General features: G+C 37.6%; 2 protein-coding genes across 2 annotated transcripts in view; one reads left to right on the top strand and one right to left on the bottom strand.

Moving 5' to 3' along the window:
* The first annotated feature begins 159 nt into the window (after window positions 1-159).
* LOC146322854 (cell surface glycoprotein CD200 receptor 1-A) lies at window positions 160-7,698 on the top strand. Its single transcript, XM_084724070.1, has 7 exons — window positions 160-508; window positions 2,529-2,585; window positions 4,056-4,361; window positions 5,333-5,599; window positions 6,492-6,588; window positions 6,689-6,731; window positions 6,825-7,698. The coding sequence occupies exons 1-7, from the start codon at window positions 439-441 to the stop codon at window positions 6,912-6,914; spliced, it is 930 nt and encodes a 309-aa protein (XP_084580196.1). The 5' UTR covers window positions 160-438; the 3' UTR covers window positions 6,915-7,698.
* Window positions 7,699-15,323: 7,625 nt separating this feature from the next.
* Window positions 15,324-15,669, bottom strand: part of LOC146322853 (uncharacterized) — a 3,029-nt gene continuing 2,683 nt past the window's right edge. The window contains exon 4 of the mRNA XM_084724069.1: window positions 15,324-15,669. This exon is cut by the window's right edge and continues 596 nt beyond it. The gene's annotated coding sequence lies outside the window, so the exon portion shown is untranslated.

Below are 15,669 nucleotides of genomic sequence, written 5' to 3'. Positions count from 1 at the left end.
GTCTTGAAAGAGGGTGATCATGTGACAGAAAGGAAACTGGTGTCTTGACTTGTCAGACGTCATCCTGTGTGGGAGAAAAAGGCAGACATTTGGATGGAAAGCGGTTTGGAGAGGGGGAAGAGAGAGAAGAAGGGAGGGATTTGTTAGTCACATGTCTTTTTTTTACATTTTTCTATCATGAGGAGTGTCAAAGATTCTCAGTTTGTCTGGATGTGGTGGAGAACCTGCCTTTCTCTACTGCTGAGCTTTTTGGGCATAAATATAGAAAGTGAAATTGCCATGATAGCTCAGGCAAAACTCACTCACCCTAGATTGATGTCACTGTAGGCAGTGATCAGGACTGAGGGTAAAGTTAAGAACTAGACTTGATGTTTTTCTTACTGGTGTGAGTTTGAACTGTGGTAGTTGGTTTACAGAGGAACCTGAAGACAAGTGGACATGAGGGACATGATGTGGATTTATGCTGCGCTTATCCTCTTCTTATCTGGAGCATGGAGCAAGGATACAGGTTTGAACACAATTTACTTGCATTCGCCCAAGTTATTATTTCGTTTAGTTTTTTTGGCCTTGGTAAGACACAGCTTTTAGACACAAACATGTTTCCTTAGAGGTTTACAAAACTGTCATAAAGATCACCTCGGAAGGAGTTGGGTTGCTACAACTACAAATGAATGGAGTCATTTTTATGCACTACGAATGTGTCGTTTCTGGTCCCTTATGTAAATATGTAGCGTGAATGTATTGCCATTAACATGCATTGAAATTCAAATATCACGTAGCCGTAATAACATACAACCCCACTTCCCAAAAAGTCGGGACATTGTGTATAATGTAAATAAAACCAGAATGCAGTGATTTGCAAAAACAATCAGCCTGTATTTAATTGAATATAGTACAAAGACAAGATCATTTATGTTCAAACTGATTGACTTCATTGTTTTTTTTTTGGAAATATACACTCTGCATTTGATGCCTGCAACACGTGGCAGCATATATCGCTCCAAAACCTACGTGTACCTTTCAGCATTAATGGGACCCTCTCAGATGTGACAGTTAGCTCTGCCAAGGCACTAACACACCCCCAGACCATCACAGGTGCTGGCTTTGGCACTGGAAACAATCTGGGTGGTCCTTTTCCTCTTTAGCCTGGAGGACACGACGTCCATGATGTCCAAAAACAGTCTAAAATGTGGAGGGTTTGGCCTTGTCCCTCATTGTACAGAGAATTGTGTGGATTCCCTGAATCTTTTCTATAATATTATGAATTGTAGGTGGTGAAATTCTTAAATTCAGTGCAGTTTTGTGATCAGAAATATTGTTCTTAAACTGCTGGACTATTTGTCCGTGCAGTTTTTCAGAAAGTGGTGAACCTCGGCTGATCCGTGCTTCTGAAGGACTGAGCCTTCTGGGGATGCCAGTTTAATACCAAATCATGATACTGTCACCTGTTACCATTTAAACTGCTCACCTGCCGACTGATCCAAACAGGTGTTTTGTGAGCACTCCACAACTTTCCCTGTCTTTTGTTGCCCACATTCCAACTTTTTTCAAACATGTTGCAGACATCAAATTTAGAATGAGTGTATATGTACAAAAAACAACAAAATTCATCACTTTGAACATTAAATATCTTTCCTTTGTACTTTATTCAATTGAATACAAGTCAAGGAGTATTTGCAAATCATTGCATTATGTCTTGGTTTCGTTACACACAATGTCCTAGTTTTCTTGGAATTTGGAGTTTGAATCATTTGTAAACTGTACATGTAAGTGGTTAACCCACTCTGAGATTGTCGCGGTGTGAGTAAGTGTAGACAGTTAACGGAAAGAACATACATGGAGGTGGGGTAATGCAGAAGACCACAAGAGACGAAGATGTTCCATAACAGATGTATAAAAAGGGTGGCTCATGCTTTCTGTATGAACAAGCATTACACTGCTAGTGGAAATCATTGTTTCAGATACAGTGTGATGCAGCTTATCTCCACTGTGGGGTCTTTGAAAGGTGGAAGTTACACTCGCAGTCTGTGGTTTTGGCATCCCACCACCATGCACGGTGTGTTTTGCTTATGCCTGCAAGAAGTAAACAAGTTTCAGACCCCCGAAACACTCAGCAGAACACGTCAGACAGCGAACTTTAAATTTTCTTGTTTCACTTCTTTGAAATAACAATGCAGATGTCATGAGTTCCTCCTACAGCGAGAAGTAATTAGGAGAGATTATAACCATAACATTTGCCAGTTTTCTATGCTTTAGATTTTTCTGTCTTTCTGTGTTTTTCTGTGATTACTCTCCTCCAGCTAAGTTTTTCTATGTTGTGTGAAATAGCCCTTCTGCAGTTGGTCATGTCAGGCCAGTGTAAATTACACCTTGACTAACTCACTAAATAACAAATAACAGATAAAAACTTTGATTGTTGTTCTTCTGATTTAACATTTCAAAAGGAATCACTAACTGCTGCTTTCTGACTGAATAAAATCACACTGTTTTACTGACTTTTTCCATACATCCGCCTCCATCTCTCCTAGGAACTAACCAAAGCACCTCTGTGAACTCCACCTCTACTCCTCAACCTAAAGTTTATGGTAAACTAATTTACCATCTTTTTTCTCTGGATATTCTGCAAAATGAGTTAATTATTAAAGGGATAGTTCACCCTCAAATGAAAAATACATATTTCCCCCCTGGTCTTTAGGGCTATTTACCAATCTAGATTGTTTTGGTGTGACTTGCAGAGTTTTGGAGATATCTGGCGCAGAGATGTCTGCCTTTGCTCCAAAATGATGGGACTAAATTGTACTCAGCTTGTGGAGCTCAAAGCACCAAAAACACATTTGAAAAATTCAAAATCAGTGTCTTTTTCCAAAAATCATGACTTGGTAACTGAAGATAATCCACAGACCTAGTTTCATGTCAGAACTACTTTCTTTCTGCAGTAAAATCTACCGGCACTACTTTATTTCCTGCCAGAAAGAAACTAGTTCCTACATGAAACTGCTCACAACAAGGTCTGTGGATTGTCTTGAGTAACCAGCTCATGATTTCTGTAAAGAGACAGTGGCTTTGAATTTAAAAAAAAAAAAAAATTGTGTGTGTGTGTGTGCGCGTGTGTGTGTGTGCGTGCTTTGAGCACCACAAGCCGAGTGCCATCTAGTCTCATTACGTTCATTGGCGTGAAAGCAGAAATCTCTACAGCCGATATCTCCAAACCTTTACAACTCAGAACACAAAACAATTAGATGGATAAATAACACTACAGGTCAAAGGAAAAAAAGTTTTTTTTTTTGAGCTGGGGGTGAACTGTCCCTTTAAAAATAGACTGCTAATACTGAATAAGACTTGTGAAGCCGCAGGAAGTTGAATACATCAATAATTGTTTCTATTGCTTGCCTACTTTCCTTATTGATTATATTTTTAGACAATTGTGTTGTCACAAAATATATTGTATCGATGACAACCAAGGTATGTAAAAAATGAAATGCTGATATCATGTTAATGATGCACATATGATCATATCGTGTAAAAGAAGTTCTTTTCCAATTTCTCTATAGATACTGCATTTTTTTTCACATTGTTATCTTGTGGGCTCGATAATCATGCAGGGAAAAACTGATATTGTGACAGATAGTTGAAATGAATTGAAAAGATTTTAAAACATACTTTGAAACAAGTTATTTCTGAAGAAGATGAAAGACATTTTAATTTTGTTTGCTATTCCAACTGTTTACCCACTTTGAAAAAATACAGTTTTTTTGATGTAGTAGATCTACGGATGGATTTTGTTTGCCTTGCATTGTTGTTCTTCATAGTTTAAAAGATTTCAGGTCATTTCAAATAACTTGATTCAAATATAGTAGTAGTAACAGTATAGCAATCAAATGTTTAATCCAAAATAATTCATAAGACATAAGACATATGATTTCCTCATAAGGGAACATTTTTCTATGTGGTAATTTACTATCAGTAATAAACATGAAGCATGAACCATATGACTCATTTTATAACTGTGTCATGCTCCACGCTTAAAGTTGCAACTCTCCTTTCTTTTTTTTCAGTTGTCAGAAATATAACTTTCAACTCTGGGAGTGATGCTGACCTGACATGCAGCAATAAGACGTGGAATGAGACAATATTTGTTATCTGGAGAATACCCTGGGAACTTAACGAGTGTAGGATATCCTTTAACAACGATGGGCAAAGTGAAGACCTCTGCAATGATGGCAAGTCGCTCCGAAACACATCCTACGGACAGTCATACCTGCACATCCCAAGCTTCTCAGACGGAGACGTTGGGGTCTACAAATGTGAGTCAGTTTACAATGGAGGAAACGAAAATTACGTGATCAACGTGGCTATCAGAGGTAGGACCTCTCTCCTCACAAGGATACACTATAAAAAATCATATAGAAATGTCTTACAATCAATTAATCATTTCTCAGTGTAAATGTAAATTTATTTGTCTTGTTCATCAGTGTGACTTAAGAGTTATTGATTCAACTTGATCTCTTAAGCTTTTGGAACATGTTTTCTCAAGCGCAGCTAAATATTTTTTTTAAATATAGTCAAACTAACATTTGAAGGCAGTTGAGACACTACCTTAGTTTATTTTTGCTGTGTAGATTATTAAAAAAAAACATGTCTTAAAGCGTCAGTTCATTCAAATTTCATTAACAAAAACTGATAAAACAGCAAATTCTGCTTCCCTCTAGTAACATCTGTTACTAGGTTTTGTTTTACTTGCCTAGATTTTTGAATAATCTACCTCTGACCCTGGGTACTGTTTCCTCTGGATAACACCTTTTTTCTTTCTACCCAGTCAGGGATAATGGAATTTATTTTCTGTTGTTCTAAAGCTGCAAAGTATAACTTTAACTACATGTTTGTTTGTTTGTTTGTTATTTGTGATTTTAACTTATAATGCTCATTCTCAACATATTTAACACACAAGACCTACAGACTAGTCCAAGAATAAACCATCCAACCATCACAGCACAATGCAAACATATTTATTTATTATAACATTATTAGATGTGTAATAATTGCCTTCTTTAGGAAGAAATGATGAATTTAGGAAAGTTACAGTTAATTTGCATATTATGTAAAATTAGGATACCTGTCTCTCCTTCAGAAAACAATGCTATGAAATCATTGGGAACAAACTGATTGACAATGTCATGAACACATGGAATGATAGACTAAAATACCTGTGAGATATGAGATAAAGTGAACCTCTGGGGTCAGCAGGTACCCCGACAGTAGGATTAAGTAATATTGATTAATGCTGAAGTATTCAGTGAGTGTAATTTCTCCTGTTTTGTCTTCCCCGGCTCAGTTCCTCCCACTATATCTTCCTGGTTGGAGCGTAAGGGCAACAAGATGGTGGCAGTGTGCAAAGCTGCAAAAGGAAACCCTGCTGCCAGCATCAGCTGGAGTCACATGGGAAACTCGTCTAAGGAAACACTGACTGAATCAGATGGATTATTTACAGTAGAAAGTCATCTGGAGCTCACTGAAGGAATGGATACAGAAAACCTGACCTGTACAATCAGGCACCTGTTCTGGAAAGAGGAAAAGACTTTGGTACCAAAACTCAAAGAAGGTCAGACTTGCTTTTTGTGTGAAGAATTAGGGGAGACCAGGGATGATAGTAACCAAGCTAGATTTCTCAAAGCTTGATAAATGGCACCCATTTTATGCATTATATACAATCATAGATTTGAGTCAACGGCAAATACAAGGAATTCTGTTTTTATAACCTACCATACTAGTGAGGTGAGGTGTAGCTGGGGATAAATATAACAAAGAGAGGTAATTTGCTGCTTCAAGACCCACACTATCCTAATTATGAAAGATATTTGTTGAAAAGATAAAGAGTTTTGAATAAAGTGAACAATTTAAAGTGACAAAAAGACCTCGTGTGTGTGTGTAAACTGATTTCCTGAATGTACATGTGTCACATAAGGGTTCAGTCATTGTCACAGTTGTGTCACATGTAGATGTGTTGTTGTGTGCCCCTGGGCTGCAGGCTTTGTGGGCTCAGAACTGAAAACATAGACACTTGACCTACACCTCCTTTTGCTTTGAGTCTGCAAAGCGTTGCATGCACACAATGCAGATATTCTCATAATTTTAAGAAACTGAACCACCCACCCAAGCAGCCATTGCATAGCAAACTAGTGAAACTGCTACTTTAGGTTTTGTAAAACAAATGCTAGGCAAAAAATAATCTTCACAAAATTCTTACATGAGAATATTTTTTTTTGGTCATGAAATCGGTGTTGTCAGTGTTGCTCACAGGGATATGCCAATTCTCCTGCAAGCTCAAAAAGGAAGTGGGAGTATTCGATACTGATGACAGCTCTTTTCTATTTAGTTGAACTGAGAATGTTACCATGTTACAACACTCCCCGGTCTCCCCTAATTGGTGTTTTTTTTCACTATGGTGGTATAACTTTGTACCTGTCTAACCTTTAATCTTTATTCTCTCACAGCAGGTTATGTTCCTTGGCTTTGCGTCCTTATTGTCGTGGTAATCGTTGTGTCTTTTGCTGGATTTTTACTTTTTGTACAGAAGAAACTAACGTTGAGGTAAGAATTTTCATTTGCTGAAAAATGAATGAATAAAATTACTATGTGCACGCTTCTGCTTTGCGTCACTGAGCTGGTTCGTGTATTCATCTTTTGCCAGGCGTTGCCAGCAGTCTGACACCTCGCCATCCAAATCTGCTCCGGTTGGTATCTCTCAGTAAATGCAGTTTTTAGTTCTCTGTGTTTTATTAAGTTGTGTTCCTGACACCTCTGTGTGTGTGTGTTTTTTTTTTCAGACAGAGAATGTAGAGGAAGTGGAGCCCTATGCCAGCTATGTTCAACGTGTCAACTCTATCTATAACTCATCTGCAGATTTGTTCACATAAAACCCTGCTTATGCATCACACACACTTCACTGCACATGGCCTGAAAACCTGAAGGCTGTGAAACTGAGAAATGGTGAAATAGTAAAGAGAGATGAGAGTTAGATGAAAGACTTCCGATAAGAGAGGGAAGCCTCTCAGTTTAAACCCTTGACGGATGGAACAGGGGATGTACCCACTGCGCTCACGCACTGGCTCCTGTGCACTGCACATGCAACCCACTGCTCTCTGTGTGTGGGTCTCATGGAGAACATTAATATGACTACACATGCAATTAACTGCTCAACTGGAAAGAATGCCTTCTTCAGCCCAACGCAACACGCCAAGACTACAGAACTGAAGACTTTTACAGCAATTATATAATGCTGATTTTGATTATTATTACACATATTTATAGATTGACTGTAAAGAGACGCTCACCTTTTAGTGGGTTCTTGCTGCAGTCATCCCAGTAAAAGTGTCAAGTGGCCAAGTGGAGAACACAGGTTTACCCGCTGTAGAGATGTCTGTCTTCTCTCAAATATAATGGAACCAGATGACAATCAGCTCAGTTAAAAAAATAAACACCAGTGTAGCTTTCTAGACCAGTCGTGACCCAGTTACTCAAGATAATCAACAGACCTTAATGTGAGCAGTTTCAAGTAGAAGCTATTTCGTTTCTACGATATAATCTACCGGAATTCCTACATAAAACTGCTCATAACAAGGCCTGTGGATTATCTTGAGTAACCAGTTATGTGTACTACAAGGCGAGATTAATGAGTTAGCGAGGTATGTTGAACCTAAAGCCAGACCTGGTTTTAAGCAGGCTATGTTCAGAGTTTCAGGTTAAATTAAAAACTGGTTGTCTTTATTTATTTCCCTGAATTCTTCATAAATCATATAGATTCTGAAAGTATGCTATATCAAGTTGAATTTCTTAATGTGCAGTTGCCATGTTAAAAACAAATGGCGGCCTTAAGAGCACACTGGGCTGGTTGATAATTTCCTGCCAGCATTCTTCTCTTGTCTTATTTGTTGCAACACTGTTTTATTTTTATATTCTCCATAGTTCTCCACGCCCCTTTTTCATCAAGATTGTTAATAACCACTGTCGTGATATCTCTTATCTCTGACAGGGGTTTTAGGTTTTGTCAAGCCATGATTTTTGAAAAAAAAACATCAAATGTGTTCTTTTTTTTAATTGCATTGAGTACCACAAGCTTCAAGTCATCAAGTCCCATTATATTCAAGAGAAGGCCGACATCTCTATGAACAATATCTCAAAAAATCTGCAACTCACAGCAAAACAATCTAGACTGAAAAATATGATGCATACAACAATTATGAAATATTTATCTCATTGACTAAATAAACACAGTGTTTTCCCCACCACCATTTTTCTCTCAGTTCTTTTTGAAGAGGTATGGATAGGCCATGATCTGCTCTAAAAGGTGGCAGTGTTTGACAATACTGACAAAGAGGCCTGCAGTGGGACAGTTTTTCTGTAGTCAGTGTTTTGTTGTGGTCTTTACATAGCATCAGCTTTACTTAAAATATCAAGGATATGTCCAAGATAACGCTGTTACTAAGAGCCAGGCTTTTTGAGATAAAGGGGTTATGGTTAGGGTTAATAATAATCTGGACAGTATTCTTGTATGTTAAAGAATAACTATGTAGCTGTGTGTATTAAAAACAATTAATCACATCAGGGCTCTACAGCTGATTACATTAGTGATTTGATAGATTTTCTGTGTCAAAACAAAGTGTGAAAAGGAATCAGTTATTTTTCACTTCACACACTTCTCATGATATTCAAAAGACGATGCCTTTCACACCTTAGCCTGCTACAATTTGATGGTTATCAGTGCTGAGCCATCCAACATATTTAATTCAGTACTTTCATAATGAGTGTCAAACCATTTCTGAAGAAATCAGTTCTTGGAGGATGTGAAATGAAAACTGGAAAAAAAAAAAAAAAAAAAAAGGGCCTGCTCTGCCATCTGCTGGTGGAGATCAGGACATAATTCACCATCAACATCATGCAAAGTTAAATCTAGTACTGTTGAAAGTTTTGGAAATATTTCAAGTCTGTCCAGTGACTGCTACAAGTGTTTAGAGCAGCAGAAAAAGTCCTAAAATTTAAAGGTGTGTGGTAAATCATCCCTGAAATGGATGGAATAACAGTCACCTTCTATCTGGGGAGAAACCATTCAATAACAAATCATGGCAGCATAAAGGTATTACAGCTTTTCAAGATATTAATGGCAAACAGCATCCTTACTTTTCAAGACCTTGTCCCACAACACAGTATTGATTAACACTCTTCTGCTTCAGATTGAGGTCAGGCTGTAAAGACTGTGGGGTCCGACTTACAAGGCCATCGTATTTTAAGATGGATTGAGAGTGCTACAAGACAAATAGTGTCCTTTACCTATGATAAATTAAATGAAATTCCCAGACATATATGCCCAGGAGCGTTTCTAAATGGGGACTGGCCATCCTTGAAATATGATTGGCCACCCCCATTTTCCTCAAGTGTGAATGGTTATCTGTCCAGTGAGAGGTAGGACCTTAGTCTAAACCAGTTGTTTGATGAATATTTTTTAATTTGCATTGTTTTATTTTGTATATAGCCTACTTTAAACTTAAATTCACCCTTCACACTCCATCATAAAATTACTTTTATTTTTAGAATTATTATTTAAGTAGATTAACCTTGTAAAACATATAAGAGGTACAATGGAGTTGCACTTTATTTTTTAGGACTTAAAGAATAAAGAATGGAAGCTGTGTAATATGTTTGTATGGTATCACTCTGTTGTGTTGTGATGAGTAGGACTACTTATCTTCAAATAAAAAATATAACACAGGAAAGAAACTGTAAGAAACTGTAATATTAGTAATTAGATATGGGAAATGGTACGTTAATGTAAAGGCACATGCACATACTTTGTGCTACCCTTGCATAAGTCCGTGCAAAACAAGTCTGGAAATGCTTCTGTATATGCCCACATCAGGAATGAAAGCTTGGGGTCGGGAAATCTTTCTTCTCCGAACAGTTTCTAAGGACGATTTTCCAGATGGTTCTGTGTAAGAAGAATTAGACTGGAATAATATTAGTGGTGCTTAAAAAACCCAAATCACTAATATACTGTATACCAGAGGTGCACAGAGATGCCACCATATGTGTCTGTGTCTGTTAAATCAACAAAATTATATGTATCCGTATTTGGATAGAAAACCAGAAGTGAGCACGGTTTATTTATACCTGAAATCAGCTCTAAGTTTGGGCAGATAAATCTTAGTAAAGTCTGGCTGAGGCAGCTTCAGGTGGGGTTAAATTTAACAACAGTTTCTGAAACTTTGGTTTAAGGAGGAGCAAAGCTCTGGCTCTGTTTCAGACAAAACAAGACACTACAACGTCACTGTCTATTTACTGTCTGTTCCTTTCCTTTCAGGGACAAATTTTTCTACAAATCGTTAAAATAATTTGGTACATACTGGCTTTTAAGATCCTCAGTCAATCAGACCATGTTGTAACTAACAGTAGTTTGTCAGAAGCTACTGGATTTGGAGACGGTGCTGTGGAGATGTTCAAAACTGATATAACTTCTTGCATGCATGCAAAAATTCTTCAAACCCAAACACCAAACATATTACCAAAATTCATACTACATACTAATTATATACAATACCTACCATGGCTATTCATCAAAATATTTTTTAAGTTGAATACTTATTTTGTCACAGTTCTAGCAAAAGTTTTTTTTTTTTTTTTTAATGTGGCTTTGACTTCCTGTGGGTGACAGAAACAGTATCACAGTCTCTTTTACAGCAGCGGGTTCACCCAGTATGCAAAGCTAATGTGGCAGCGCCTCTGACCGGGTTATCATAAAAGCACAGAAACGCACACACACACGCATTACAAACCCTGATGTGATAACACTGAGGATTTATACTCAACAAAAATAGAAGCATGTGTGCGTGTCTTCATTATTACCAGTGCTGCTTTTATTATCTGGAGCAGATTACCCTGAAAGAGAACATGTACAAATACTTTAAAATCTATAATATAAATTTTAATCTCCTTTTCATTACTCACGGCTTCAGTCTGATGTTGAAGCCAGGATGTTGCAACTTCCTGCTAGTGTTGCAGGTCCCAGGCATGCGACCACACAAACAGTTATCCTGATAAAAAAGGTTGAAATGAGCAGACAGGACACCGTTAGGCTGTTGCTGCATTGACCTCTCCTAGCAGAATGACGGGAGAACCACAACAGTACAAAACAAGAGTTTCAGACAGCTTACTGACGCTTTTAGGTATTGCCCCAAAAGAAAAGTCCATGAAGACTGAATAAAAGTCTCTTAAGACTTAAAAAAAAATATCAACAGGAGCTGGAATAATAATACAAAAACTACTGACCCATATGGTAGGTAATAACATTAACAAAATGTGACCACATCTTTTGTGTGTCACACTAGGCTGCTTACAACCGTGATAACCAAGTCTCCTGAAGTGACAACCAGACTGATTAACCTTAATAACCACAATGCGTGTTTCAGAGTTTGCACTGTGGATGTGCACAGATCATGACCTGTGTTATTTCAGAGCATATCAAAATGTACACTTGCACGGGATGGTCCTTGAATGTATGTAGGAGATCAGGAAGTGGTGAGCAAGTGAAACGTGCCCCTGCAGAAACTGCAGTTTTAGATAATCTGTAAGATCTCAAACCTAATAGATAGAGTGCCTGCATCTATCTGCTGATATTTTTCCTGTCTTACATTTGTCTGCGTCCGTGGAGCAGATCAAGGTAAGAAGTAACATTATTTTAACTTGTGATATGACTTGCCTGAGGGGCCTGTGGTCATTTACTGGAAAAATGAAAACAGATTTAGATTACAGCCTGTAAATTAGAGTGTAGCAATTTAGTAAATATTGTATGAGGCATAAATGAGCAGTAAATGTAAGTCAATAAACCCTGAATTATAAAAATACAAATGACACAAGACCTCAGGACACAATTTTCTACAGCAGCAAATAGTTCAGTTTCTACCTACTGCAGTCGGTCCTGTTAAACCCCAGACCAGGTTTAATCCTCTTGCTTTTTTAATTAACTAAACTAAGGAGCAAATAACACATAAACCACAGTGATTATTGTAAAACTAGTGAACACACAGAAAATTAAACATGGCTATCCCTCCTTTTCTTATTAATCATTATTTCTAGGGTTGAAACTAACAATAATTTTAATAATCAATTCATTTGTTAATTATTTTCTCGATTTATCAATTCATTGTATGGTCCATAAAAAGTCAGAGAATTGTGAAAAATTTTGGAATCGAGTATATGTATTCTTTGTATAATTTCAAACTGGATTGCTTTTGTCCCAGTACAGATGGATATCTTTTTGACATTACTCTGAATATTCTCCCATGTCTCCTCATCAATAATCACTGATGAGACCATCTCAGAGACACATTCCCTGGTTGTTGAAATAGAATTTTCTCAACAGTAGATATTTCAGGATGATCTAGGAGCTGGTACTGTGGTTTGTAATGTCCATTAACAAACCTTTAATCTTCCCCTCTTACACTGCAGCTTATAGTCATGGGATGCACATCGTTTTAGTAATTGTTGTGTTTTTGACAGGATTTTTATTTTTGCAGGAAGAATAAAGACATGATATCAACTAATGTTGAGGTACGGATTTCCTTCTTATTAAAAATGAATGACTAAACTAACTACTTCTAAGTGTTTTTGTTGAGCCAGCTGATTTGTGTATCCATGTATATTCGGTCAGGCCTTGTCAACACCTCACCATCCAGACCTTCACCTGAAGGTATCTCTCTGTAACTTTGAAGTTTGTAGTTCTGTGTGTTTTACTGCACATTGGTAAGTTTTGTGCATGAGACCACTCTGTTTTTCAGACAGAGGATGTGGAGTAGGTGGAGCCCAGCCCTAAGGGTTCGTAAGGAACTACTCTGCCATCTACTGGTGGAGATCAGAACATTATCCATCATCATGATTGTGCACTGTTAATATTAAAATGTGTGAATAATGCCAACAATACATACTTAAATCTAGAACTGCCAAAAGGTTTGCAATTTTTTAAGCCTCTTAAAATATGTATATTGAAACTGCTTTTGCTCGCTGAAATAATTCCTCCTGTTCATACTGGCCATTTAGCGTACACCTCTCTCACGTTTCCAGTGTATGTGATGACAAAGTCTACAGTCACAGCTAGAGTCCAGACTTTCTCTTTGAGTTGCGCTATTAAATTGTAGGCTGCATGCTGCAGCAACTATAATATTTTACACTGATTATTGAGTTAAACAGAAAAGAGGAAACCTCATGTGTGTATTTCTGTCCACAGGTCGTGACAAGCTTGGACTCTTTTAGGTCTTCGGTTGTCTGTTTCTGGTAAACATACTGAAGATTTGAAGATAAGCTTTGTGATAACTTATTCTAAACATTTTTAGTGATACAACTGCTGAAAGAATAATGAACAAAAGTGGAAATATGTAAACTTTTAAGTAATAAAAAACATTAATGAAACCACAGTGAAACAATGGCAACTTTGTGAATTGCATTACTCTACCATTTAATATGCAAACAGGCAAACATATAAATAATTCTATATGTAGATAAAGGCACAGACAAAAATGTACACATTTTCTGCATACACATATAAAACAAAAATGTACACACACACACATACACAATTCTTAAAAGTCTTAAATATCTATTTGTAGTATGATTGGGTGTTGTACACCGATTCTCAGGTCCACTATTTTGCAAAATTAGCGCAAATTCTGCTCTGAAATTCAGATTAAGTGTGTGTTGTGAGCGATAGTTTTACAAACATTATATTCTTCCATCATGGTTTGGATAATGTGGCACAAATGGATGCACTTTAAGTTTGGGCTTAAACATTGTTAGTAAAGGCTGGTTGATGCAACTTAATGTGCAGTTAAGTTTCGACAACTTTGATGGAGCAAAGCTTTGGCTCTGTTTCAACAGAAACACAACTGATAAAGATCAAACTCTGATCTGCAGTACAAAATCATTGTGACAACAGATGTGCTCACATTAAACAACCTGACTACAAAGCCACTGTCTGCTTACAGGGTCACGGCGCTGTTTCTTCCTTTCATAGTGTGAAATGAAACACATACACCCAAAGCTGACAGCTGAAAGTAACACACTTCTTCACAATTCTGAAGACTAATTTTCCTACAAACAAAAACATATTGAGTCAAGATAATTAAAATATTCTACATAGTGGATTTTTAGCTCCCCAGTCAATCAGGTCACGTTGTAACGTGTTAACAGTAGTTTGTCAGAAGGTACTGGGTTCACTGTTTTGGAGACGCTGCTGTGAAAATGTTAAAAACTGATCAGTATGTACTGAATCTTAATCATCAAAGTTCTCTGTTTTACCGGTAGTACACAAAAATATGAACATACTACACCATTAAAGGCAACAACAGGAAACGACACAATTTGTGCAATACAAGACGCATGTACTCATCTAGAACTGTTTCACCACCACCCACAATTTATGACATTTCTTTTAGTTCAGCTGTGAGTTAATCCTCCATTTTCTTTGTGTGCTGCATTGGGGGAGAATAGTACATCAACGGCGCAGTCAAAAATTAAACCACATAATCTGAATTCTGTGCTTGGTCACTTTTCCAATATGAATACATAGTACATACAAAAACCTGCTTTGAACCCGTGGTATGGATTTCGGACATCTTGTAATTTCAGTTTCATTTGAGTGGGCTTGGATAAATGAAACCTAGCTACGCACGCTTCGGCGAGTTCATGGCGAGCCCTGTGACCATCCTGAGAGCCTGAGAAATAGTTGGACTGAGTGGCTAACTTTATTGATAAAGTTTGGAAAATTAGGCACATCAGACACGACACTGTGTGATGGAAAGGGCTGACTATCATTCAAAAAATTACAGTACCAGTAGCACTACTAGTATCCCTTAGGTGATACCAATATAAAGTACTTCATTTAATACCCATCATGTGACTACAAGGATTCCTGAAATAATCCTTCTGCATTTTATGAATTTATTTTTTATCAGATGCCACAGGTATAGCAAGTAGAGCAATACTATACCACATTATAGTGACATCTCAACACACTGAACTGCCAACTCCATCAAACACGCCATGCGCAACATCACCACACCAGACTGTAGGTCCTGAAAGTACTGAGTACTTATACTCAGCCCTGATGACACATGATGTAAGACACTGTCCCCAGGGGGTCAGTGAAGAAAGCTATAAAGGGACATAACATTACATGTGTCAAATAACTTGCATTATGTGACTTTCGCCTTGTGACCTGCTTCACTTACATCACATCATACAACATTCATAATATAACAATTATTGTTTTTTCCCCAATAATAATTTCCTAAACCTAACTAAATAGATTTGGTGCCTACCCAAACTCAACCATTTTATGTTAACCATGTGTTGAGATGTTTTTTTCTGGCAACGTCTCACGCAGCCGCTAGACGGTACCTTGTGCATCAGTATGACACACAGAGGGGTGTGACCAAGCAGTGTCAGTATTCAACGAGCTGGGATCGTGGGAACATGTCAGTTCAACACATCGCGGCTTTAAAATCGTTTGGTGTATGTCAGAGGAGATGTTGCCATTTTTGAAGATGTTCCGAACTGCCAAAACCTTTCGCGTGATTGGCTAAAATTCTCAGAGCCAAACAACAGGTCCAGTTGCCTTTTGACCTCCAG

Source organism: Lutjanus erythropterus, chromosome 8, assembly GCF_056507025.1.
Source record: "Lutjanus erythropterus isolate fLutEry1 chromosome 8, fLutEry1.hap2, whole genome shotgun sequence".
NCBI classification, from domain to species: Eukaryota; Metazoa; Chordata; class Actinopteri; order Lutjaniformes; family Lutjanidae; genus Lutjanus; species Lutjanus erythropterus.
This window is presented reverse-complemented; position numbering and strand designations above follow the sequence as displayed.